This window comes from Pseudophryne corroboree, chromosome 12, assembly GCF_028390025.1.
Source record: "Pseudophryne corroboree isolate aPseCor3 chromosome 12, aPseCor3.hap2, whole genome shotgun sequence".
Classification (NCBI taxonomy): domain Eukaryota; kingdom Metazoa; phylum Chordata; class Amphibia; order Anura; family Myobatrachidae; genus Pseudophryne; species Pseudophryne corroboree.
The window spans coordinates 163702433-163728241 of record NC_086455.1 but is presented as its reverse complement, the minus strand read 5'-3'; the positions used below and the strand labels follow the sequence as shown (position 1 = coordinate 163728241).

The 25809-nt window shown below is 48.0% G+C and overlaps 1 protein-coding gene across 1 annotated transcript in view; it reads left to right on the top strand.

Moving 5' to 3' along the window:
* Positions 1-9325: 9325 nt before the first annotated feature.
* Positions 9326-25809, top strand: part of LOC134981177 (prostaglandin D2 receptor-like) — a 50434-nt gene continuing 33950 nt past the window's right edge. The window contains exon 1 of the mRNA XM_063948402.1: positions 9326-10277. Coding sequence (XP_063804472.1) covers positions 9471-10277 — 807 coding nt within the window. The 5' untranslated portion in view covers positions 9326-9470. The remainder of the gene's footprint in view (positions 10278-25809) is intronic.

Sequence of the window (25809 nt, the reverse complement as noted above, 5' to 3'; positions counted from 1 at the left end):
CCCACGGGGGAGTGTATTTTCTCTTTGCAGAAGTGCGAACGCTTGTGCAGCCGAGCGCCTGCAAAATCATTTTGTGCAAAACAAGACCAGCCTTGCAGTTACTCTTCATGTGCGTTGATTCTAACGTTGGAGGGACGGCTTTTGACGTCACACACCCGCCCACCCAAGCCTGCGGTTTCCCCGACACGCCTGCGTTTTTCTAAGCACTCCCTAAAAACGGTCGGTTGACATCCAGAAACGCCTACTTCATGTCAATCTTCTGGCGTTGTGCCGTGCGACTGAAAGCTTCGCTAGAACCTGTGCAAAACCACAAAGGACTTTGTACCCGTACGTTGCGCGTGCGCATTGCGGTGCATACGCATGCGCAGATTAGCCGTTTTTTTCACTGATTGCTGCGCTGCGAACAACGGCAGCTAGCGATCAACTCGAAATGACCCCCTTAGTGTCAATTAAACATTAGGTGAATATAAAGTGAACAAGGTCCAGAGCCACGGCTATTACCCACGAAACACGCGACTACACCAACACTGAGGGGTCTTGTAAATATACCCTCGTTTCATACCACAAAGTATTGCGAAAACATCGTATAATTGCTTCTTTGGTAAGGGTGGGCAAAACTTCAATAAAACTCTCCCGAGTGTCAAAGAATTTTTCTGTACGGGATTCTTTCTGAAGAGAGGCTTCTAGCCGGTCCATGAATATTTCAGTCTTACACTTCAGTCCCTGCCCCAGTGGAGCTTACACTCTACGCACCGCTCGGTTTTATGCATATTATTGTACGTGGTACCGGCAATGGCAATATTAATACCATATATGTATACGTAGTAAGATGTTGTCGAACCAGTATAGTAGACTGTTCTTTTATGGGCAATTTATTAAAAGGTACGTTTTAACTCAAACCAGTTATTCTTCACTTTATTGTTTGTTTGTTTTCTGAGAGTGCGCCAAAAAAGTTGTATTTTTTCTTGTTCTTTGCACACTCCCCGCAGACACCATGTTGTTAACACCCACAAACGGTCACTTCCTGTCAATTAAATTGCGTTCGCATTTCACATTCGCAGTCTGCCGATAATCGCCTGATTTGAGATGTTGCCATTTTGCGACTGTAGCTGAATAAGACCCTTTATGTGCAATGTCGCAGATATCATTACCTGGGGGCCTCTGTTGTAGCCGTATGGAGCTTTCCTATTGGTCCGCTGTTGCTCCATCAACTGCCCTCTTCTGACTCTTCTGTAATATTGGTGGTCATTCCGAGTTGATCGCTCGCTAGCAGTTTTTAGCAGCCGTGCAAACGCTATGCCGCCGCCCACTGGGAGTGTATTTTAGCTTAGCAGAAGTGCGAATGAAAGGATCGCAGAGCGGCTACAAAAAAATATTGTGCAATTTCTGAGTAGCTTCAGACCTACTCAGCGCTTGCGATCACTTCAGACTGTTCAGTTTCGGATTTGACGTCACAAACACGCCCTGCGTTCGGCCAGCCACGCCTGTGTTTTTCCTGGCACACCTGCGTTTTTTCGAACACTCCCTGAAAATGGTCAGTTGACACCCAGAAACGCCCACTTCATGTCAATCACTCTGCGGTCAGCAGTGCGACTGAAAAGCTTCGCTAGACCTTGTGTAAAACTACATCGGCCATTGTGAAAGTACGTCGCGCGTGCGCATTGCGCCACATACGCATGCGCAGAAGTGCCAATTTTTTACATCATTGCTGCGCAGCGAACATTTTCAGCTAGCAATCAACTCGGAATGACCCCCATTAAGTTAAGAAAGTAAAGCCAGCGCTGTGACTGTGTAACAATGCGAGCGTTTCCACTAACACAATGCCACCATTGCTTCTTTCATATAAGACCAGTGACAAGAAAGTACGGCGGAATGTATCAAAGTAAAAATATGGTAAAAATTCAGTTTTCGTATGAGGATTGTCATGTGACCATTGTGTATGCAGATATCCTGTGTCTAGTAATAAAGCCATGCAATTGTATTCTTAGTGGTCCTAGCATACGTCTATAATGAACCAGGATGAAACCTTTACTATACACAGCACCATATTGCCAGAAATCAGGTGTTTTATGCCTGCAATCAGGCCGTGTTCCCCTCCCGCGTCTCCCTATACTGTACATGGAGGCTTGCTGTACCGCTGGTGATAACATTTCCTATGTATGGGGAGACCCTTTTACACAAGTGTTGTGGCGGCCTTACTGACATCCCTTTTCTTTGGAACCGCCGGGAGATGCAGAAACTGAGTCGCCGGCCTCCCAGAATTGAGTTTCCACGTGGAGTAGCTGGAGCCAATATAACGTCATTCTAAAATTATGGCCTCACCAATGACGCAAATAAGCCGACCCCGTCCCCATCAGCTGACACCTGCATCTCCTCTCTGGGCTTATGACATTTAGTAAATACGCTTACTGCAGCAAACAGGAGTGATAATTACCATACAGCTGTAACACACCCGTCTCTCCGGATTTCTGCCCCTTTTTGAGCAGCACCGACAGCCATGCAAGTAAAGCACAATACACATTTAGCAAATACATTCTGCCGCAAAATCATTTTTATATAGTTTCTAGGGATGGATAGCTGCTGAATGACACTATGGGGGTCATTCCGACCCGATCGCTCGCTGCAGTTCATCGCAGCGCAGCGATCGGGTCAGGACTGCGCATGCCCCGGCACCGCAGTGTGCCGGCGCATGCCTGATGGCCGAAGGCCGTCGTTCCCTAGCGATCGCCTCTACCTGATTGACAGGCAGAGGCGGTTGCTGGGTGGGAGGTGGCGGCACGGCGGCGTTTGGCCGCCGTTATGGGGGCGCAGTCTGGCCAATGCAGGAGGGCCAGACCGTGCGGGGGGCAAGCCTCAGCGGCTGCGTGACGTCACACGCAGCCGTGCGACCGGGGGCAGCGACGATCAACTCCCGGCCTGCCGCAGGAGCTGCGCTGGCCAGGAGTTAGTCCGCAAGTACAAAAGCATCGCGGACAGACATGCGGGGCGGGCTAGCCCTGTGCTGGGCATCCCCCCCGTATGTCTGGGAACATGATCGTAGCTGTGCTAAATTTAGCACAGCTACGATCGACTCGGGATGACCCCCAATATACTGTCCCGGTGCACCTTGGAGGTGACTATAACATATACACCTTGTTGTTTCACTTTTTCCCCGTCTCCTGAGTGTCGGAACCATAATACTAAACACCCAGATATAAAGAGGAGACTCCGTTTGTTGGGCAACCACTACAGGACAATTGTGTTACGATTGTCCACCGCCTACCTCTGTGAGCTTTTATATTCCACCATACACCTACACAACTGTACAACAGTATACTCTGTGATCTTATGTTCGTTGAAGTGAAGTTGAACGGTTCTAACGCCCCAAGCTGCATGTCCCTGGTCTTCAAGTATTTCAGACACTTCTGGTGCACGTCATTGCAAGAACTAGAACTTCATCCACCAGTTAGCTACTGACTGAAGACCCCTACGCGCTGACTGTCTGTAGATCGGATCTAGCTACTGTACATCCATTCCGTCACGCACTGTGGAAGTCTTTAGAAAGAAGTAAGAGTTTCTCAAGCATATGAATTCAGAATGAAAGAGATTATCTACTGAAGTTCTAAAAGTTTTGTTCCTTGAGAAATCTCCAGACGACGTTCCCTGTTAATGAATTCCATGGTACAGCCCTGTAACTCAGAGGACAAACAGATCTGTTCTCACAGTACCATTTCTGCCTTATGGCAGAAGGTCAATGTACTTGTATTCTAGGCCCTTCAAAACCATCTGCACAACTACAGTAACTCAATAACCCAACCTATATAAAAACGTATAAACGGCTATGACTAGGCCCACGGCATCTGCATCGCGTCATGCGTAGAGGGTGAGGGACTAATTCAGACTTCGGAGAAAAGCATAAAAAAACAAAGGAGCAGATTTGCAGAATAAATACCTATAAATCTTCTTTCTTTTCCAGTGGGAACAGTGCATACCGTAAAGAGAAAAAGAAAACAAACCAGTGGCGTAAAAAATGCTTTGGTGCCGCAGACGCACCGCAATGCCCATTACACATTAAGTCCTAAAGAAAGGCTTCTAATTACTTTTAAATTACCTGCTCGTTGCCAGGGGTTTCATGCTCTTGGTTCCATGCACGGTGCCAGGGGTTTCATGCTCAGGGTGTCGTGCTCGTTGCCAGGGGTTTCATGCGGTAGGTGTTATGCTTGTTGCCAGAGGTATCATGTGCTGGGTTTCAAGCTTATTGCCAGGGGGTAATATTCGCTGCCAGGGGTTTCATGCACTGGGAGTCATACTCGTTGCTAGGGGGTAATGCTTGCTGCCAGGGATTTTATGAGCTGGGTGTTGCGCTTGTAACCAGGGGGTAATGCTTGTTGCTAGGGCTGTGCTCTCAGTGCCACATATGCCCCCAGTGCCAGATATTCCTCCACAGTGCCAGGTACACATAAGCCCCCAGTGTCAAATATTCCACCCCCGTGCCAGGTACACATATACCCCCAGTGCCAAATATGCCCTCCCCCCCAGTGCCAGGTACACATATACCCCCCAGTGCCATATATGCTCCCCCAGTGCCATATATGCTCCCCTTGTGCCAAATATGCCCCTCCACAGTGCAATTATGCCCCCCCAGTGCCAACTATGCACCCACCCAGTGCCAGATACGCTCCCCCCCAGTGCCAAATATGCCTCACCAGGTGCCAAATATGCTCCCCCCCCCCCCACAGTGCCGGGTACAACACCCCCTCTCCAGGCTCCCCCGCTGCTGTGCTGGAAAGGAGGGACACTGAGGGCACAGCGTGCGCCTCTCCTGTGACCCTCCTTCGTCTCCGGCGGCAGCGGCGTCTGTCTGTTTAATGAAGTGCCGGTTCGTGAGCCAATCACAACTCACGAACGGGCACTTCATTAAACTGACACGCTGCTGCCGCCGGAGACGAAGTAGGGACACAGGAGAGGCGCGCGCTGTGCCCTCCATGTCCCTTCTCCCCAGCAGAGATCAATGGCGGCTAGGGCGCCCCGCAGCCCTGCGGGCCTCCAAGCGCTCGCAGTGGCTGCGGACCCCTAGTTACGCCACTGAAACAAACCCTATGTATGGAACAGACTTCTGGGGAGGAGCACATACCGCAAAGAGGCTATTTATTAATTAACGGGTTGTAGACCTGTTAATTAGAATTTATCATCACCATTTATGGTAATAAGAAACTCTGTACCGCTATGTATTATGAAACACATCCAGGAACACAATCCCCGATATGACATGTACCTTCATGCAGTATTCCGTGATATAATGTTATCTCCCAGATCTGGGTGGTTCAAATGAAAATCTGGTAATTGATGAGAGCAAATGACAGTCAAATATTTGTTCCCAGACACTGGAAAGCGGACAGAACCTCTCGTTCATACAAATTGGTTAAATCCGTCATTTAACCAATTTGTCTGAACGACGGGTTTTGACTACTTACTAGGAGACAGAGGGCCATATTCAATTAGCAGTGATAACGGACTTTTCACGTGAAAAGTCCGGTTTTCGGGTGAAAAACCGGACTTTTCACGTGAAATGCAATTACAGCCTATTCAATTATCCTGGAAAATTTATCGGTGATCATGTTTTCACTAATTTCACTTCACCTTCTCTGAAGCAGGTGAAAAGTTGGGAAAAGTCACTATTTTAAGGTAAAAATGTTTGGATATGGTACAGAACTCATGGGACACCCCCCTTTATGACTAATTAGGCACGTTGAAGTTTTTAATTATTTTTAATTGGCCAATAATGACATGTCATTTTTGGGGTGAAAAAGTAAAAAGTGATGGAAATTGGGGTTCAAGGTATGGGACAGGTATATTGGGGTGCTTTATGAGTGGAACAGGTGTTTTTTAGGCTTGCAGATGGGAGTAATCGGTCTGTTTCCACTTTTTTTTAAAGTACCCTAAAATGACCCATATATATACTTATACCCATTTTCATGTACCCCAAATTTAATGAGAGCATTTATTTTGCTAAAAAAAAATAGCTTTCTATAATTTTTTTGCATTTTAAAAAAATGCATATAACAGCCATTTCACACAATTTAAGTCCCCAAAAACTCTCTAATGTGATCTCTAACACACTTCTCTTCTGTTTTCCTATGTTAGTTTAGCATTTTTTGGGGTACAGGCTGATTTCCCCATTTTCACCTGCACTTTTCACTGCAAGAATTTTCACGTGAAACCCGGTCGGAATTGAATAGGTCGAAAAATGGAGCGTTCTCGCGGCAATTTTCGGCCGATTGCCGTGAAAAATTTTCGGGCGAAAAATTGCCGTGAATTTGCGAAAAATTGAAAAACGGAGCGGTTTCGCGTCAATTTTCGGCCGATTGCCGCGAAAAAATTTTGCGCGAAAAATTGCCGCGAATTTGCGGATAATTGAATACCCTAGAGAGTATTGAAGACAGAAGGGGGTATTCAATTAGCAACAAAATCGTGGCAATTTACCACGAGGTGATGTTTTTGCATCATTTTAGCTGCGTAAACGAATTTTTCGCAAATATGAGCGTTCCCACGATTTGCCCTATCCATATGCAAATTAGCGGAAACGACTTGACCGTGAAAATTGTTGCTGAAAGTGAAAAGTGGGTAAATCTGCCCATACTCCCCCAAAAAGCTAAACCAACATAACAGTGTAAAAGTTTATTATTGGTTATAAGAAACATAGGGGTCTATTTACTAAGCCTTGAATGGAGATAAAGTGGACGGAGATAAATTACCAGCCAATAAGCACCTGTCATTTTTCAAACCCAGCCTGTGACATGGCAGTTAGGAGCTGATTGGTTTCTGGTACTTAAATTGGGTCAAATGGCTGTTAGGCATTTTTTTTTTTTTTAAATATAAAAAATAATAGGAAGCTATTCCCCCCCCCCCCCCCCGCAAAATAAGTGCTTAAATTAACTTGGGGTACATAAAAATGGATATAAGTAGCTGAAAGCAGACTGATTACTCCCATCTGCAAGTCTAAAAACAATTATAAAGCACCCCAATATACCTATCTCATACCTTGTACCCCAATTTCCATCACTTTGCACTTTTTCACCACAAACATGAGATGTCATTATTGGCCAATTAACAATAATTAAAAACGCCTAAGTGCCTAATTAGTCATTCAGGGGGTTATCCCAGGGGTTCAGAACCAAATCCCGACATTTTTTATTTAAAATAGGGATTTTCCCCAAGTTTATCACCTGCTCCGAGTTGGTGAATTGAAATTCGCAGTAAAATTACCACAAAAAAAAGTTTCCGCGGGCAACTGAATAGACGTTTGGCGAATTTACCGCAATTCACGGTAATTTTGCATCTTTTTACTGCGAAAAACGCATTTTCGACGGTAACTGAATTTCCTCCCATAGAGAGACAAAGAATGATGACTCTCACGAGCAGATATAAGAATAAGGGGATAGTCTGCAACTAAAGAGAAATATTACTGAAAGTGAGCAATCAGTACGCTCTGAAATGATAAAACAAGATAAAAAGTTGGTTATTGATTACTGAAAGGCAAGAAACTAGTAACTAAATCCATAATACACAAAGTGGCGTTGCAAGGGTCTGGGACACCTGGAGTACCCTATCCGTATTATAACTCTGCCCTTGTACCTATTGCTGCATTTTCCCTGTTACTGATAGGCTGGGATCACAGTGACCTGGTCACAGTACTCTCTGCCTATCAGAGACTGGGAGCTGCACCATTAGCTGGAGGTACCAAGTAGCGTGGAAGATGGTGGTGCACCAAGAATGCAGGGCAACTGAGCGCCACTGCTATATCTGCGCAGCTGCCATTCAGACTTACATCTGAGTAGTAGCCCATGGTGCGCACTACAGAGCAGCTGTGGCCTGGAACATGAGGTCTGGTTGCTCTGTACAAGCTACACTTCCCGATACGCAACTATATATCCCCAGACATTGGCTCTCATAGTCTGGACACAGCTCCCACAGGGGCCCATTTATTCAACAAATTCAGTTGTTCTCCACTCCTCTGGGCAGGTCTAGCATTCTGAAGGGAAAAACCAACCCTAACATCCCTCTAAACCCAATGGAGATGCTCTATAATTGCCAGATTATGCTTAGTGAGTGGGACCTTCCTCTCAAGGCAAGGCAAAGCTCACACCAAGGCCAGATAAATGTCCGGTCTGGCTAAAACAGACAACTGTAATAGCATCCAGTATCAACTATGATAATCAGGTTCAGCACCAATAAATGAGCCAGAATTAAGAGAGGTGTGGGCAGTTGGGTGCGTTTCATCCATTATATTGTCAGACTTCCTCAGAGACTTTCCTTTGGTGTGTGCTGCGGTCTGGGATGTTTGTTAAATGTGTGCTGCAATGGTTCTAGGTTAATTTAAAAGGTCTGTGGGATCATGCTTCAGGGTGGAGGGATTGGTTGAAGAGAATGGGGTCAAGGAGGCAGATGCAAGATGGATAGGAGGGCATGACGTTAACCGAAGAAAAAGACATGGAGTCAAGGACATCAAAATTCTACCTAGTAAGAATGTAGGGAGGAGGAAATGGGGGGAATGGTAATGCTGCAGGAGAGCAGGTGGTGGTCAGGGAAAAGGCGAGGGGAATTTTTGAAGTTTGAAACAGTACAGAGATGAAAGGCGAGGTTGCACCAGGTACTACATGCTATATAGGTACTAGAGAGAGAGAGAGAGGGTATGGGTAACAACAGTAATGAAGACTAGGTCCAATAGACAATATGATGTCAGGGAAGGCAGAGTAAAAGTTGAGAAGAAAATCCATGGTCATGGCAGGCAGCAGACAAGGCAAATCAAACACACAGTTCAATGTCAGGGCAATCAGCAGGCAAGGAAAAGTCCAGTCAGCAATCTGCAGCCACCAGCACGGAATGCCAGAAGAGCGCACTTTGCTAAATAATGTCCCTGAGCACAGCAGTGCCCGTAGAGCAACATAAGAAAAGAGGTAGAGATTAGACAGAGAGAAAAATAACGAAAGTGAGAGAGACAGGGACTAGTGCAATAAACACTATTTCATGTATTAACAATGTGTTGTCTAGCAGAAATATACTGTATATGTATTTTTTAATAATTTTTTATTCTATACATTTTTGCCCATGGGAAACCATCCAAGTAATAATCAAGTCGTCTAAAACGAGCTGCAGAACGTTACACAATAGCACGTTTTTTCATTGTGCCAGACAAAACACAACTGCTTATATTTACAACACTTCCTCTTTGCAAACTTTACTTTTCTGGCCGTATTCCAGAGTTACATCAGAATAGGATACGCCTTGTTTAAGGCTTTTTTTTTTCTTTCTTTTTAATTCACATGTCAATTGCTTTTCTCCACCTCCTTCAGAGATCCAAGGAGCTTGAACCGTTTGCAATCGCAGAGAAAAGCAAGTTTCAGACAGATGAGCGGCTCAGATCTCACAGACGTTGGCTGGAGCCTCTTCTTGGCGGTTGGACAATTGTAACCTCCGAGTTGAGTTTTCACATGGAGTTGTATCCATGCTCTAATAATAGCCGAGCCATTCAAGGTGACCACTCTGTCATACCTAGCTCATTGCTGTTCTCTACCGGTCTCCTGGGAAATTTCATTGCAATCTACATCTTATGGCAACACAAGTTACGCACGAGGAACAAAACCTCAATTTTTTATATTTTGGTTACTGGTCTGACAGTCACAAATCTGATGGGGAAATGTCTGTTGAGCCCAATGGTACTGGCTGCTTACTCCAAAAATCAGACCCTGGTGCAGATGGCGGACAACCGAAACCTATGTAATATTTTCAGCTTCATCATGATTTTCTTTGGATTGGCACCGATGCTTATATTATTTGCTATGGCTCTAGACTGCTGGATTGCACTTGCGTACCCCTTTTTCTACTACAATTACATCACGAAGAAAATTGGCTTGGTGGTACCACTTGTAGTCTACATTTTCAGCGCCGGCTTCTGTGCTATGCCTTTCCTGGGAATTGGGAAATTTAAACAGTACTGCCCCGGAACCTGGTGCTTTATTCAAATGACTGCGGAGGACTCGAAGCCTGACGTCCTGGCTTATTCTGTGCTATATGGCACAGTCATGGGAATATTTGTTATAGCCATCATTATCTGTAATGTGGCTATTATGAGACGCCTTTACCAGATGTACCAAATTCAAAACCAGCGAAATATGAGCGGTTCCAGAACGGGACCCAAGGTGGAATGCGCCAAGCAAGCAGGCATGGAGGAACTAGATCACCTAATCCTCTTGGCGGTGATGACGATAATTTTTGCGGTGTGCTCGCTTCCTTTAACTGTACGTATTCACTCCAATTACCGAAGCCTCTCCTAGGTCAGGTGTGCAATTGTTTCATTGTGAAATGAAAGTTGTTTTTTTATTTTATTTCCCTGATCTGGAATATAATTTAGCCTTTTTTTTTATTCTTCAAGTTGCAACCTAATTTAACATTTAAAAAAAAAAAAAAGAAAGCAAAAAAAAAAGTGAAAAGCCCTTTAATTCAGCAAACAGTCAACCAAAAAGCAATAGAATAATGAAAAATAAATTAGGCAATAAGGTAAATATCAACCAAATGTAATGAAGCGGAACGTACAGTTATTGTCTTTAACATTTAGACTACTCAGTTTATATACTTGTGTGCCCTCCTTAAACTTTTACCAACTTAATAGTTTCCTTGTCTCTGTGCTTTTCAGCTATGCCTTTATGTCACAAGTTGCTTCTTAGTCATTGCCCTGGAATACAAAACAAACCTGCCTTGTGCATTGTATCCAGTGCGGAGATGACAGTCAGACTGCTCAATACCAAGAGGTAAATCAACTTGATAATATACAGTCATGGCTCAGAAGCACAGAATGAAACTAGACAGATAAAACAGTTTGATGGTTATATACAAGTCAATACACTGTCATCTGAAAGTGGAAACCCCCTGTTGGCTTTAGATCAGAGCAGACAATGAGGTCAGATAAATATTTTTGTGTGGTAAAGGAAAAAAATATCACATACTTGATCTATTGTAATGGCCAAGAGGGAAAAACAAAACAAAACAAAAAAAACCCAGTAAAGGGTATTTAGTTACCGATGTGCAAGCAAGAAACGCGCCTCTTTAGTGACAGCACATGGCTAATGTTGCACAAATGCGTCGCGATTTGCATTCGATGCAAAAAAGCACATTTATATACTGTATGCAACAGTACCCATGTGACACAAATACTCAGTCATGCAAAAGTAAGCTTTATAAATCTCTGACGTGTAAGTACCGGTAGAACCCCCTGTGAGGTCAGAGATGGTATGAGTGTGGTTGGATCAGTAAAAGTCTATGTACAGTACATATTGCTTAAAGGTGTTGGTTAAAAACTTAGACAGGTATTGTTGTTCCCCTACATACTGTATGTGTGTGAGATGGACTGAGCGTGGCATTTGTGCAAGCAGTAATGTATTGCATAGGTGCATTTTTGCACACCAGTGATTTATATTTAGTATCCCCAAAGTCATCTAATGCATTTTTTTCCTATATTCCAGTTTGCAAACAACAATACCACATTTACTATAGGACTTTATTAATGCTACCCTACCTCATATTTTAAACTATCCTAGGTTTAGCATTTAAATGATATTTTGTTTGCAATTGCTGTATTTTTTCTTTTTCTTGCTATTTTCATGAAAATTCAGGTACTCAGTGGCACCCTTATGGTGAAAGTTTTACCAAGGCTACCCAAACTCATAAAAGTGATATTGTAGCAACGTTCATCCATCGCTAGATGTTATACCGTGATGGAATGCCCACTGAAATAAATGGGAAATTCTGTAATAGATAGATAAATAAGTATGATGGCGGGTGACAATAGCATGTGCACTTATGCAATGCTGGATTCTGTGTTAGACAAAAGGGGAGCTGTGCTGGGTGACACAGGGGTGGGGTGCTATACTGGGTGACACGGGGGAGATTACGTACTGAGTGCAAAGGGGTGCTGTGCTGGGTGACACAGGGGTGGGGTGCTATACTGGGTAACACGGGGGAGATTACGTACTGAGTGCAAAGGGGTGCTGTGCTGGGTGACACAGGGGTGGGGTGCTATACTGGGTAACACGGGGGAGATTACGTACTGAGTGCAAAGGGGTGCTGTGCTGTGCTGGGTGCCAGGGGGTAATGTGCTGGTGGGTGACACAGTTGGGTTGATGTGCTGGGTGCCAGGGGGTGATGTACTGGGTGACACAGGTGAGTTAATGTGCTGGGAGCCAGGGGGTGATGTACTGGGTGACACAGAGGGGGTGATATAATGGGTGTGAGGAGGTGCTATACTTGGTGCTCGAGGGTAATGTGCTGGGTGAAACATAGGGGCTGCTGTGCTGGGTGACAGAGAGAGAGAGGTGCTGTGCTGGGTGACAGAGAGAGAGGTGCTGTGTGACAGAGAGAGAGATGTGCTGTGCTGGGTGACAAAGAGAGAGAGGTGCTGTGCTGGGTGACAAAGAGAGAGAGGTGCTGTGCAACACAGAGGGGCTGCTGTGCTTTGTGACGATGATCTGTCATGTGCTGAATGACACAAAGAGGCTGCTGTGCTGGGTGACGCAGAGAGGGGGGGGGGGGGGGGGGGTGATGTGCTGGGTGCCTGGAAGTGCTGTGCGACACAGAAAGGCTGCTGTGCTGGGTAACGCAGAGGGAGGTGCTGTGCGACACAGAAGGGCTCCTGTGCTGGGTAACGCAGAGGGAGGTGCTGTGCGACACAGAAAGGCTGCTGTACTGGGTAACGCAGAGGGAAGTGCTGTGCGACACAGAAGGGCTCCTGTGCTGAGTAACGCAGAGGGAGGTGCTGTGCGACACAGAAGGGCTCCTGTGCTGGGTAACGCAGAGGGAGGTGCTGTGCGACACAGAAGGGCTGCTGTGCTGGGTGACGCAGAGGGAGGTGCTATGCGACACAGAATGGCTGCTGTGCTGGGTGACGCAGAGGGGGGTGATGTGCCGGGTGCCAGGAGGTGCTGTGCGACACAGAAGGGCTGCTGTGCTGGGTGATGCAGTGGGGGGTCATGTGTTGGGCGCCAGGAGGTGCTGTGCGACACAGAAGGGCTCCTATGCTGAGTAACGCGGAGGGAGGTGCTGTGCGACACAGAAGGGCTGCTGTGCTGGGTGACGCAGAGGGGGGTGATGTGCTGGGTACCAGGTGGTACGCTGCTGGGGGATATGGGGTGCTCTTCTCAGGGGGCTGAGTGACAGTTAGACATGCCCTTTGGGCGGAACATGACACGCCCCCTCAATGTAGCGCATTCTACTTCCAAAGAAATCTCCCTGAAACTAGCTTTTAAAAATAGGCAAGTATGAGGAGAAGCACCTGCCGAGGAGGAGTGCCAGGCACTAGACGCAAAGGCTCATGGGAGCTTCCTGGTCCCTCCGGCAACTGAGGCTGCAAGGAGATCAGTGACAGCACTTTCATGTTGGCAGCGCGGCGCCCTCTAACATTTTTGGCACCTGGATCTTGTGCTCCACTGGAACTGCCCTTCCTACGCCCCCTCCTACCAAGCCATTCATTATCCACCTGTCACAGCTCCCCCCGTCAGTGTCCACCTGTCACAGCTCCTCCATCAGTGTCCACCTGTCACAGCTCCCCCCATCAATGTCCACCTGTCACAGCTCCTCCATCAGTGTCCACCTGTCACAGCTCCCCCCATCAATGTCCACCTGTCACAGCTCCTCCATCAGTGTCCACCTGTCACAGCTCCCCCATCAGTGTCCACCTGTCACAGCTCCTCCATCAGTGTCCACCTGTCACAGCTCCTCCATCAATGTCCACCTGTCACATCTCTCCCATCAGTGTCCACCTGTCACAGCTACTCCATCAATGTCCACCTGTCACATCTCTCCCATCAGTGTCCACCTGTCACAGCTCCTCCATCAATGTCCACCTGTCACATCTCTCCCATCAGTGTCCACCTGTCACAGCTACTCCATCAATGTCCACCTGTCACAGCTCCCCCATCAGTGTCCACCTGTCACAGCTCCCCCATCAGTGTCCACCTGTCACAGCTCCTCCATCAGTGTCCACCTGTCACAGCTCCCCCATCAGTGTCCACCTGTCACAGCTACCCCATCAATGTCCACCTGTCACAGCTCCCCCATCAGTGTCCACCTGTCACAGCTCCCCCATCAGTGTCCACCTGTTACAGTTCCCCTCATCAGTGTCCACCTGTCACAGCTCCCTCATCAGTGTCCACCTGTCACAGCTCCTCCATCAGTGTCCACCTGTCACAGCTCCCCCATCAGTGTCCACCTGTCACAGCTCCTCCATCAGTGTCCACCTGTCACAGCTCCCCCATCAGTGTCCACCTGTCACAGCTTTCCCCCTTTGGATTCCATATAAGGAGCCGCGCATCGCTGCCATATTCACTCCGGCATTGGAGAGTGTAGTGAGAGGACGTGTCTCCATCCTCAGTGTCTGTGCGGGAGGGAAAGTGGGGTGGTGATTCCAGTGCTGTCTTGTGCTTCTCAGTCACAGTGGTGGTGTCCTCTGCTGCCATATGTCCAGTGTCATACCTTCCTACATGACCTTCTCCAGGAGTGACAGAATGCTCTGCTCCTCCTGGACTTACCTCTTAATTGATGATTGCCAGTGCCGTAACTAGGCATTTTAGCGCTGTGTGCAAGAAATGACAGTGGCACCCCCACATATAAGATAGGGGCAGAGCGCGCCGTAGGCGCGGCAAAAAATTCTAGGGGCGTGGCTTCACGGGGAAGGGGCGTGGTCACAAAATAATAGCAATTCATACTACGGTGCACAGTAGTCTACATTATTCAAATGACGCTGCACAGTAGCGCCACTACACCAGGTAGAGCCCCTTTTATACATTACAGCAGACAGTGTCCCCCTTTTTACACATTGCGGCAGCCAGTCCCCCTTTTTACACATTGCGGCAGATAGACCCTTTTTACACATTGCGGCAGCCAGTCCCCCTTTTTACACATTACAGCAGCCAGTCTCCCTTTTAACACATTGCGGCAGCCGGTCCTTCTTTTTACACATTGCGGCAGACAGCGTCCCTTTTTTACAATTACAGCAGACAGCGTCCCCGTTTTTACACATTACGGCAGACGGTGTCCCCCTTTATACACATTGCGGCAGCCAGTCCCCCTTTTTACACATTGCGGCAGCCAGTCCCATTTTACACATTGCGGCAGCCAGGACCCCATTTTACACATTGCGGCAGCCAGTCCCCATTTTTTACACATTGCGGCAGCCATCCCCATTTTTTACACATTGCGGCAGTCAGTCCCATTTTTTACACATTGCGGCAGCCATCCCCATTTTACACATTGCGGCAGCCAGGACCCCATTTTACACATTGCGGCAGCCAGTCCCCATTTTTTACACATTGCGGCAGCCAGTCCCATTTTTTACACATTGCGGCAGCCATCCCCATTTTTTACACATTGCGGCAGCCAGTCCCATTTTTTACACATTGCGGCAGCCATCCCCATTTTACACATTGCGGCAGCCAGGACCCCATTTTACACATTGCGGCAGCCAGTCCCCATTTTTACACATTGCGGCAGCCAGTCCCATTTTTTACACATTGTGGCAGCCATCCCCATTTTTTACACATTGCGGCAGCCAGTCCCATTTTTTACACATTGCGGCAGCCAGTCCCATTTTTTACACATTGCGGCAGGCGGTGTCCGAGAGAGAGACAGAGAGAGAGAGAGAGAGAGACAGAGAGAGAGAGAGAGAGGGGGGGGGGATATACTTACCTTCTCCCCGCTGACAGGCTCCTCGTGCTGCTCCCTCGGTGGCGGCAGTGAGATGAGAAGGAGGAGGAGGGAGGGGGAGCAGGGAGCCGCAGCAGCACTATGTTATTGGTAGTAAGCGCCGCTGCAGCATCCCCCTCTCCTTCTGTATTGGCTGCCGGGCAGCCAATACGGAAGGAGAGGGGGATGCTGCAGCGGCGCTTACTACCAATAACAAAGCGCTGCTGCGGCTCCCTGCTCCCCCTCCCTCCTCCTCCTTGTCCGCTGCCTCCGGCGCTGGTCTCTCTCCTCCAGCGCGGCGCACGGCGCACACAGAGGCGGCATGTAATGAGTCAATTTGACTCGTTACATGCCGCTGGCCGTGCGCCCCCAGGGCAACTGCGCTGTGTGCCAAGCCCCCTTGGCACACACGTAGTTACGGCTCTGATGATTGCCATCACCTGTGCTGAAACACTTTCTTATCCATTAACCTGTTCAAAACAGGTCCCGGCAATCATAAGTTAAGAGAAAAGTGCAGAAGCAGAGCATTGTGTCCCTCCTGGAGAGGGTCATGTTGGGAGGTATGCAGTGTAGCTGTAGAAGTCCAGTGCAGTGGTGCTGTGTTGTGCTGCATCAGTCCAGTGGTGATGTCTTGTGCTGCATCAGTCCAGTCACAGTGGTGGTGTCCTGTGCTGCCATATGTCCAGTGCTGCTGTATAAGTCCAGTCCAGTGGTGCTGTATTGTGCTGCATCAGTCCAGTGGTGATGTCTTGTGCTGCATCAGTCCAGTCACAGTGGTGGTGTCCTGTGCTGCCATATGTCCAGTGCTGCTGTATAAGTCCAGTCCAGTGGTGCTGTATTGTGCTGCATCAGTCCAGTGGTGGTGTCTTGTGCTGCATCAGTCCAGTCACAGTGGTGGTGTCCTCTGCTGCCATATGTCCAGTGGTGCTGTATTGTGCTGCATCAGTCCAGTCACTAGGCGCTTAACAGATACATAGCATAATATTTCATAAAATACAGAAGCATGTAGATACTAAAGGGACATTATGGAAATGCTGAGTAAACAGGAAAGTCTTGAGTCTACTTTTGAAGGATTCTATAGTTGGGGCCTCTCGCACTGTGCGGGGAAGTGAGTTCCATAGAGTCGGAGCCGCATGACTAAAAGCTCCACCCCCAGATGAATTACGGTAGATTCTAGGTACTGCTAAAAGTCCTTCATCTATAGATCGCAGTAATCGAGTGGGGCAGTATGGGGTCAGAAGCTGCTTGAGGTACCTTTGGCCCTGGTCATGTAATGTAATAAATCCAATGGTACTGCTGTATATGTCCAGTCCACTGATACTGCCGTATATGTCCAGTGATACTGCCGTATATAGACTTCCTGACAGATAGGATACAGGTGGTGAAAGCGGGGGAATTTACCTCTCAAGCGCGGTCCATTAGTACAGGGGCCCCTCAGGGCTGTGTCCTCTCACCGCTGCTCTTCTCCCTGTACACAAATGACTGTACCTCAGAGGTGCAATCAGTAAAGATCATCAAATTCGCCGATGACACCACCGTCATCGGCCACATCAAGGACAGGGACGGGAACCGTCATCGGCCTATAGACGGGAAGTAGACTGGTTGGCCCAGTGGTGCACACACAACAACCTTGCACTCAACCCCCTCAAAACTGTCGAGATGATAGTGGACTTCAGGAAGAAGTCAGCTACTGCACCTCTGCTAACGATTGCTGACAGTGTGGTATCGCTAGTGGACTCCTTCAAGTTTCTAGGGACCACAATCTCCCGGGACCTTAAATGGGGGTCCAACGCTGACGTCACTGTCGGGAAAGCGCAGCAGAGGTTGTTCTTTCTCAGGCAATTAAGGATTTTCAACATCCCACAGAAGCTTTTGCTCCTCTTCTACTCCGCGATTGTGGAGTTGGTACTGTCCTATATGTCTAGTGGTACTGCCGTATACAGTATGTCCAGTGGTACTGCCTATATAAATCCAGTCCAGTGATACTGCCGTATATGTCCAGTGATACTGCCATATAATTCCAGTGATACTGCCGTATATGTCCAGTGGTACTGCCGTATAAATCCAGTGGTACTAGCGTATAAATCCAGTCCAGTGATACTGCCGAATATGTCCAGTGGTACTGTTGTATATGTCCAGTGGTACTGCCGTATAAATCCAGTCCAGTGATACTGCCGTATAAGTCCAGTGATACTGCCAGTGGCGGATCCAGGGAGGGGGGGGGGGGGGCACTCGGGCCCGTGCCCCCCCTGTCGTTTGTGCCTCCGTCCCCAGTCCCCCCCCCGTCCGTCCGTCCGTCCGTCCCACCCCCGGCGCCGCACAGGGAGATGACGGGCGCCTGCTGAGATTGTGTTACCAGCGGGCGCCCGTCTCCCTGCACAGTGGCAGCCGGAGGGAGGAGCTCAGTACTGAGCTCCTGCCTCCGGCGCTGTCACTGTGCGGCGTGCGCTATGGGAGAGACGTCAGTCATGACGTCTCTCTCATAGTGCTGAGGAGAGGACGCCAGGAGGAGGAGTACTGCGGCGGTCTGGAAGCGGGAACGTGGCTTGGTAAGTATGTTCTCTTTTCTCTACCTCAGTGCAGCGGGGGCATCTACTGGGGGCAAACGAGGGGGGGACATTACTACTGGGGGCATCAACAAGGGACATTACTACTGGGTAGGGGGGCATTACTACTGGGGGAGCATCTACTGGGGGCATTACTACTGGGGGGCATCAACAAGGGGCATTACTACTGGGGGGCATTACTACTGGGGGCATTATTACTGGGGGGCATCTACTGGGGGCATTACTATTGGGGGTCATCTATTGGGGGCATTACTACTGGAGGCAGCTACTGGGGACATTTTTACTGGGGGCCATCTACTGGGGGCATTATTACTGGGGGGCATCTACTGGGGGCATTACTACTGGGGGGTCATCTATTGGGGGCAAACTCCTAGGGGGCATTACTACTGGGGACAAACTACTGGAGGACATTATTACTGGGGGGCATCTACTGGGGGCAAACTACTGGGAGACATTATTACTGGGGGGGCATCTACTGGGGGCAAACTACTGGGGGACATTATTACTGGGGGGCAACTACTGGGGGCAAACTACTGGGGGACATTATTACTGGGGGCCAACTACAAAGGGGCTAACTACTGGGGGCATACTACAGGAGGGAATTACTACTGGCAGCGTAACTACAGGGGCATTACTACTTGGGGGCTAAACTACAGGGGGGCCAAACTACTGGGGGCATAACTACAGGGGCCAAACTACTGGGGGATAACTATACGGGCCAAACTACTGGGGACATTACTACTGGGGGCTAAACTACAAGGGGGGCATAACTACAGGGGCTAAACTACAAGCAGGCAAACTACTGGGGGCATTACCACTGGGAGGCTAAACTAAAGGGGGGTAAACTACTGGGGTCATAACTGCAGGGGCATTACCACTGGGGGCATAACTACTAGGGCGCTAAATGACTGGGGGCATTACTACAAGCAACATTACTACTGGGGGCAATACGGGCATTGCATAAGGGGCACCACTATTATGGGGTCTATATAAGAGGCACTACCAGTACAGTGGACATTGCATAATGAGCGCTACAACTGTGGGCATTGTATAAGAAGCGCCACCTCACATGCACCGAAGCCGCACGCAAATGTACTTGCCCCTTCCATGGTGCCCCCCCTATCATTTTCTTCTGGATCCGCCCCTGGATACTGCCATATAATTCCAGTAGTACTGCCGTATAACTCCAGTGGTACTGCCGTATAACTCCAGTGGTACTGCCGTATAAATCCAGTCCAGTGGTACTGCCGTATAAATCCAGTCCAGTGGTGCTGCCGTATATGTCCTGTGATACTGCCATATAATTCCAGTGATACTGCCGTATAAATCCAGTGGTACTAGCGTATAAATCCAGTCCAGTGATACTGCCGTATATGTCCAGTGGTACTGCAGTATAACTCCAGTGGTGCTGCCGTATAAATCCAGTCCAGTGGTACTGCTGTAGAAGTCCAGTGATACTGCCGTATACTTCCAGTGGTACTGCCATATAATTCCAGTGATACTGCCGTATAAATCCAGTCCAGTGGTACTGCCGTATAAATCCAGTCCAGTGGTGCTGCCGTATATGTCCAGTGATACTGCCATATAATTCCAGTGATACTGCCGTATATGTCCAGTGGTACTGCCGTATAAATCCAGTGGTACTAGCGTATAAATCTAGTCCAGTGATACTGCCGTATATGTCCAGTGGTACTGTCGTATATGTCCAGTCCAGTGATACTGCTGTATAAGTCCAGTGATACTGCCATATAATTCCTATTCCAGTGGTACTGCCGTATAACTCCAGTGGTACTTCCGTATAAATCCAGTCCAGTGGTACTGCTGTATAAGTCCAGTGATACTGCTGTATACTTCCAGTGGTACTGCCGTATAATTCCAGTGATACTGCCGTATAAATCCAGTCCAGTGGTACTGCCGTATAAATCCAGTCCAGTGGTGCTGCCATATAAGTTCAGTGGTGCTGTCCTGTGCTGTATATTATTTACTCCAAATAAAGAGGTTATTAATATTTAATCCAAATAATTTTTACAGGGTTTGCCCTGTGTGGTGTAGAGGTACGCTCTCCTTTGCTGTATTTTGTTATATAACTTCAGAAAAATAATGGAGAACAAAAATTTGGAGGATAAAATAGGGAAAGATCAAGAAGCACTTCCTCCTACTGCTGCTGCTGCCGCTGCTGTTGTTGCTGCTGGGAGTCGATCGTCATCCCAGAGGGGAAGTCGGAAGACCACTTGTACTACTTCAGCTAAGCAAATGACTGTCCAACAGTCCTTTGCGAGGAAGATGAAATATGACAGCAGTCATCCTGTTGCAAAGCAGATTACTGAGGCCTTGACAGCTATGTTGGTGTTAGATGTGCGTCCGGTATCCGCCATTAGTGCAGTGGGACTGCAGTGCCACTCTTAGATGGGCCAGGTGTTCGTGCCGCACACTTGTGTCGCTTAGCTTAGTCATCCAGCTACCTCATTGCACCTCTTTTACTTCTTTGCATCATGTGCTGTTTGGAGCCTATTTTTTAAATCTGCCATCCTGTCTGCCACTGCAGTGCCACTCCTAGATGGGCCAGGTGTTCGTGCCGCACACTTGTGCCGCTTAGCTTAGTCATACAGCCACCTTGGTGCGGTTAATAATTATTAACCTTGGTGAGGTTAATAATACCGTAGGATCAAAATTACCCCCAAATTCTGTGATTTTAGCTGTTTTTATGTTTTTTTATGAGGAGCTCGGGATGTGGAGATGCTCAGCTACTCTGATTGGTTATGGTACAGAGTAGCCGGGAAGCATTCTTCCTGTCTTCGTCCTGCGGGCCCTGGAGCACAAAAACTGTAATGGCCCAGCAGGCAGATGGCACCCTGCCCCCCGGGCCAACCCGCCACTGGCTGTATGATCTAGTCACACAGCAATGTTTCCCTGAGGTCAGGGGGTTGTATGAAAATAGGAACTTATGTAAGTTTTGTGTGAACTGTATAGAGGGGCGGTAACTGGGTAATTGTTTTAACTAAACTTTTTTTGTTTTATGCAAATCATACTAATCAGATTTACACACCTTTCCCATTGCGCTGTATTTTTTATTGAATCAGTTCTGTTCAAGCTATACTTACGTCGCAATATATTGTGGTGTACTTAAATACTCAGTATTATGCAAATATAGGTAATTAGAACATATATTTGATGCACAATATGACATCACACAAAGCCCAGTGTGTAATGATTAGGGGAAATTCTACACCTTATAGCCACGGAAATGAGATCTGTTTTCTATGCTTGGAAAACCATGTTTCCTCCTCTGTCTCTTGGTTCACATTAAACTATTTATAAGAAAACATGAAAGTAGACATAGTTCTGAGGAGCATCTGCTGACTGCAAATAATCTGCCAGTTATGGGACAATTAGGCTGCAATGTGTTATTTTAAGATAAATGTCAGACTGACACATCATAGTACAGGGGGCCTAATTCAGACCCGATCGCTCCTCTGAGAATTTGCAGAGGTTTGCAATCAGAAAGTCGCCGCCCTGACAGAGTGAAAAACGCCCCGTGCAAGTCTGCGTACACCGTGCGAAAAGCTGTGCAAATGCCGGTCAGCTGCAAATCCTTTCACACCTCACTCACCATCGAATGATTTTTCCAGTCTGTGTGTATCCCAGGACTTACTCCTACAGTGTAATACAAACAGCCTGATCGAGGCCGGAGCTGACGTCACACACCCACCCTGAAAACGCTTGGGCACGCCTGCGTTTCTCCTGACACTCCCAGAAAACGGCCAGTTACCACCCCCAGACGTCCTCTTCCTGTCAATCAGCCTGCGTTCGCCTAGCGATCGAAAAAGACGCTGATTTCTTTCACAGTTTGGCCTCGCTCCTACGCATTACGATCCGTACGCATGCACAGTCGTTTGATAATCAGCCGCCTTTGCGAATTCGCACAATAGCGATCAGATCTGAATTAGGCCCAGTATTTGGTGAGTTCCCACTGTAGAATCTATATTGCGCCCATTTTATGTACAGAACACACAAATGGGCCAGTATTTACTAAATATCCGAGTTTGGCCGATTTGTGTTTTTTTTCTAAGTCCCAATCCGGGAATTCACTAAGCACCAATCTCGGCAGTGTCTGGTCTATTCGTAATGGTTTGAATGACAACGTTCCGAAATACGAATAAATAGACCATCGGTCAAACGCGGCTGTTATTTCATACAATACGGGCATTCACTATTCATTCGTATTTGGGTGTTAGTCTCTGAGTGCTCAAGTGCGGGTCTATTTTTTTGCGATTCGTTAAAAAAAGCTGCAAAAAAATAGACCTGCTTTTTCCAGTCGAGTTTGGATAACCATGCACGGATCAGTGAGATCTGTGCATGGTTATCTATGGGAAAGTGTCTGTTTAGTGTAAAAACAGGAAAAAAAATTGCGTGGGGTCCCCCCTCCTAAGCATAACCAGCCTCGGGCTCTTTGAGCCGGTCCTGGTTGAAAAAATATGAGGGAAAAAATGACAGGGGTTCCCCCATATTTAATCAACCAGCACCGGGCTCTGCGCCTGGTCCTGGTTCCAAAAATATGGGGGACAAAAAGCGTAGGGGTCCCCCGTATTTTTTAAACCAGCACCGGGCTCCACTAGCCAGGTACATAATGCCACAGCCGGGGACACTTTTATAGTGGTCCCTGCGGCCCTGGCATTACATACTCAACTAGTCACCCCTGGCAGGGGTACCCTGGAGGAGTGGGAACCCCTTAAATCAAGGGGTCCCCCCCCTCCAGCCACCCAAGGGCCAGGGTTGAAGCCCGTGGCTGTCCCCCCCATCCAAGGGCGGCGGATGGGGGGCTGATAGCCTTTTGAAAAAATGTGAATATTGTTTTTAGTAGCAGTACTACAAGTCCCAGCAAGCCTCCCCGCAAGCTGGTACTTGGAGAACCACAAGTACCAGCATGCGGTGGAAAACCGGGCCCGCTGGTACCTGTAGTACTACTACTACACACCGTGAAAGTATCATTTTATTACATACATGCACACCTCCAAACACACATACTTACCTATGTTCACACGAGGCTCTGTCCTCTTGTCCCTGTAGAATCCTTGGGGTACCTGTGAAAAAAATTCTACTCACATAATCCAGTGTAGAATCAGACCTTCGTATAATCCACGTACTTGGCAAAATAATAAAACGGAAACCCGACCACGCACTGAAAGGGGTCCCATGTTTACACATGGGACCCCTTTCCCCGACTGCCAGGACCCCCCCTGACTCCTGTCAAAGAGGGTCCCTTCAGCCAATCAGGGAGCGCCACGTCGTGGCACTCTCCTGATTGGCTGTGTGCTCCTGTAGTGTCTGTCAGGCAGCACACGGCAGAGATACAATGTAGCACCTATGCGCTCCATTGTATCCAATGGTGGGAACTTTGCGGTCAGCGGTGAGGTTACTTTCGGTCAACCGCTGACCGCAAAGTTCCCACCATTGGATACAATGGAGCGCATAGGCGCTACATTGCATCTCTGCCGTGTGCTGCCTGACAGACACTGCAGGAGCACACAGCCAATCAGGAGAGTGCCACGACGTGGCGCTCCCTGATTGGCTGAAGGGACCCTCTTTGACAGGAGTCAGGGGGGGTCCTGGCAGTCGGGGAAAGGGGTCCCATGTGTAAACATGGGACCCCTTTCAGTGCGTGGTCGTGTTTCCGTTTTATTATTTTGCCAAGTACGTGGATTATACAAAGGTCTGATTCTACACTGGATTATGTGAGTAGAATTTTTTTCACAGGTACCCCAAGGATTCTACAGGGTCAAGAGGACCGAGCCTCGTGTGAACATAGGTAAGTATGTATGTTTGGAGGTGTGCATGTATGTAATAAAATTATACTTTCATGGTGTGTAGTAGTAGTACTACAGGTACCAGCGGGCCCGGTTTTCCACCGCATGCTGGTACTTGTGGTTCTCCAAGTACCAGCTTGCGGGGGAGGCTTGCTGGGACTTGTAGTACTGATACTAAAAACAATATTCACATTTTTTCAAAAGGCTATCAGCCCCCCATCCGTCGCCCTTGGATGGGGGGGGGGGGGGGGGGGGGGAGACAGCCTCGGGCTTCACCCCTGGCCCTTGGGTGGCTGGAGGGCGGGACCCCTTGATTTAAGGGGTTCCCACTCCTCCAGGGTACCCCGGCCAGGGGTGACTAGTTGGGTATGTAATGCCAGGGCCGCAGGGACCACTATAAAAGTGTCCCCCGGCTGTGGCATTATATACCTGGCTAGTGGAGCCCGGTGCTGGTTTCAAAAATACGGGGGACCCCTACGCTTTTTGTCCCCCGTATTTTTGGAACCAGGACCAGGCGCAGAGCCCGGTGCTGGTTGATTAAATATGGGGGAACCTCTGTCATTTTTCCCCCCATATATTTTCAACCAGGACTGGCTCAAAGAGCCCGAGGCTGGTTGTGCTTAGGAGGGGGGACCCCACGCAATTTTTTTCAGATTTTTTAAGACTTTAATCAACTTTTTAAGGTACACAATGAAGCCCTGCACGGATCTCACAGATCCGGCCGGGATTCCTTGTGTTTTGTCAGGCAGTGTTTAACTCTACACATCTAATATGGTAATGCTGCAGGGAAGCGTCTATGCAGTACCGTACATCTAATATACTAATGCTGCAAGGGAGCGTCTATGCAGTACCGTACATCTAATATACTAATGCTGCAAGGGAGCGTCTATGCAGCACCGTACATCTAATATACTAATGCTGCAGGGAAGCGTCTATGCAGTACCGTACATCTAATATACTAATGCTGCAAGGGAGCATCTATGCAGCACCGTACATCTAATATGGTAATGTTGCAGGGCAGCGTCTGTGCAATACCATACATATCATATGCTAATGCTGCAGGGAAGCGTCTATGCAGTACCGTACATCTAATATGGTAATGCTGCAGGGAAGCGTCTATGCAGTACCGTACAGCTAATATGCTAATGCTGCAGGGAAGCGTCTATGCAGTACCGTACATCTAATATACTAATGCTGCAGGGAAGCGTCTATGCAGTACCGTACATCTAATATACTAATGCTGCAAGGGAGCGTCTATGCAGTACCGTACATCTAATATACTAATGCTGCAGGGAAGCGTCTATGCAGTACCGTACATCTAATATACTAATGCTGCAAGGGAGCGTCTATGCAGTACCGTACATCTAATATACTAATGCTGCAGGGAAGCATCTATGCAGTACCGTACATCTAATATACTAATGCTGCAAGGGAGCGTCTATGCAGTACCGTACATCTAATATGGTAATGTTGCAGGGCAGCGTCTGTGCAATACCATACATATCATATGCTAATGCTGCAGGGAAGCGTCTGTGCAATACCGTACATCTAATATGCTAATGCTGCAGGGAAGCGTCTATGCAATACCATACATACTGTATAACTTTTTAAGGTACACAATGAAGCCCTGCACGGATCTCACAGATCCGGCCGGGATTCCTTGTGTTTTGTCAGGCAGTGTTTAACTCATCACTCCCGTAAAACACTGCCTGATATTACGAATCACA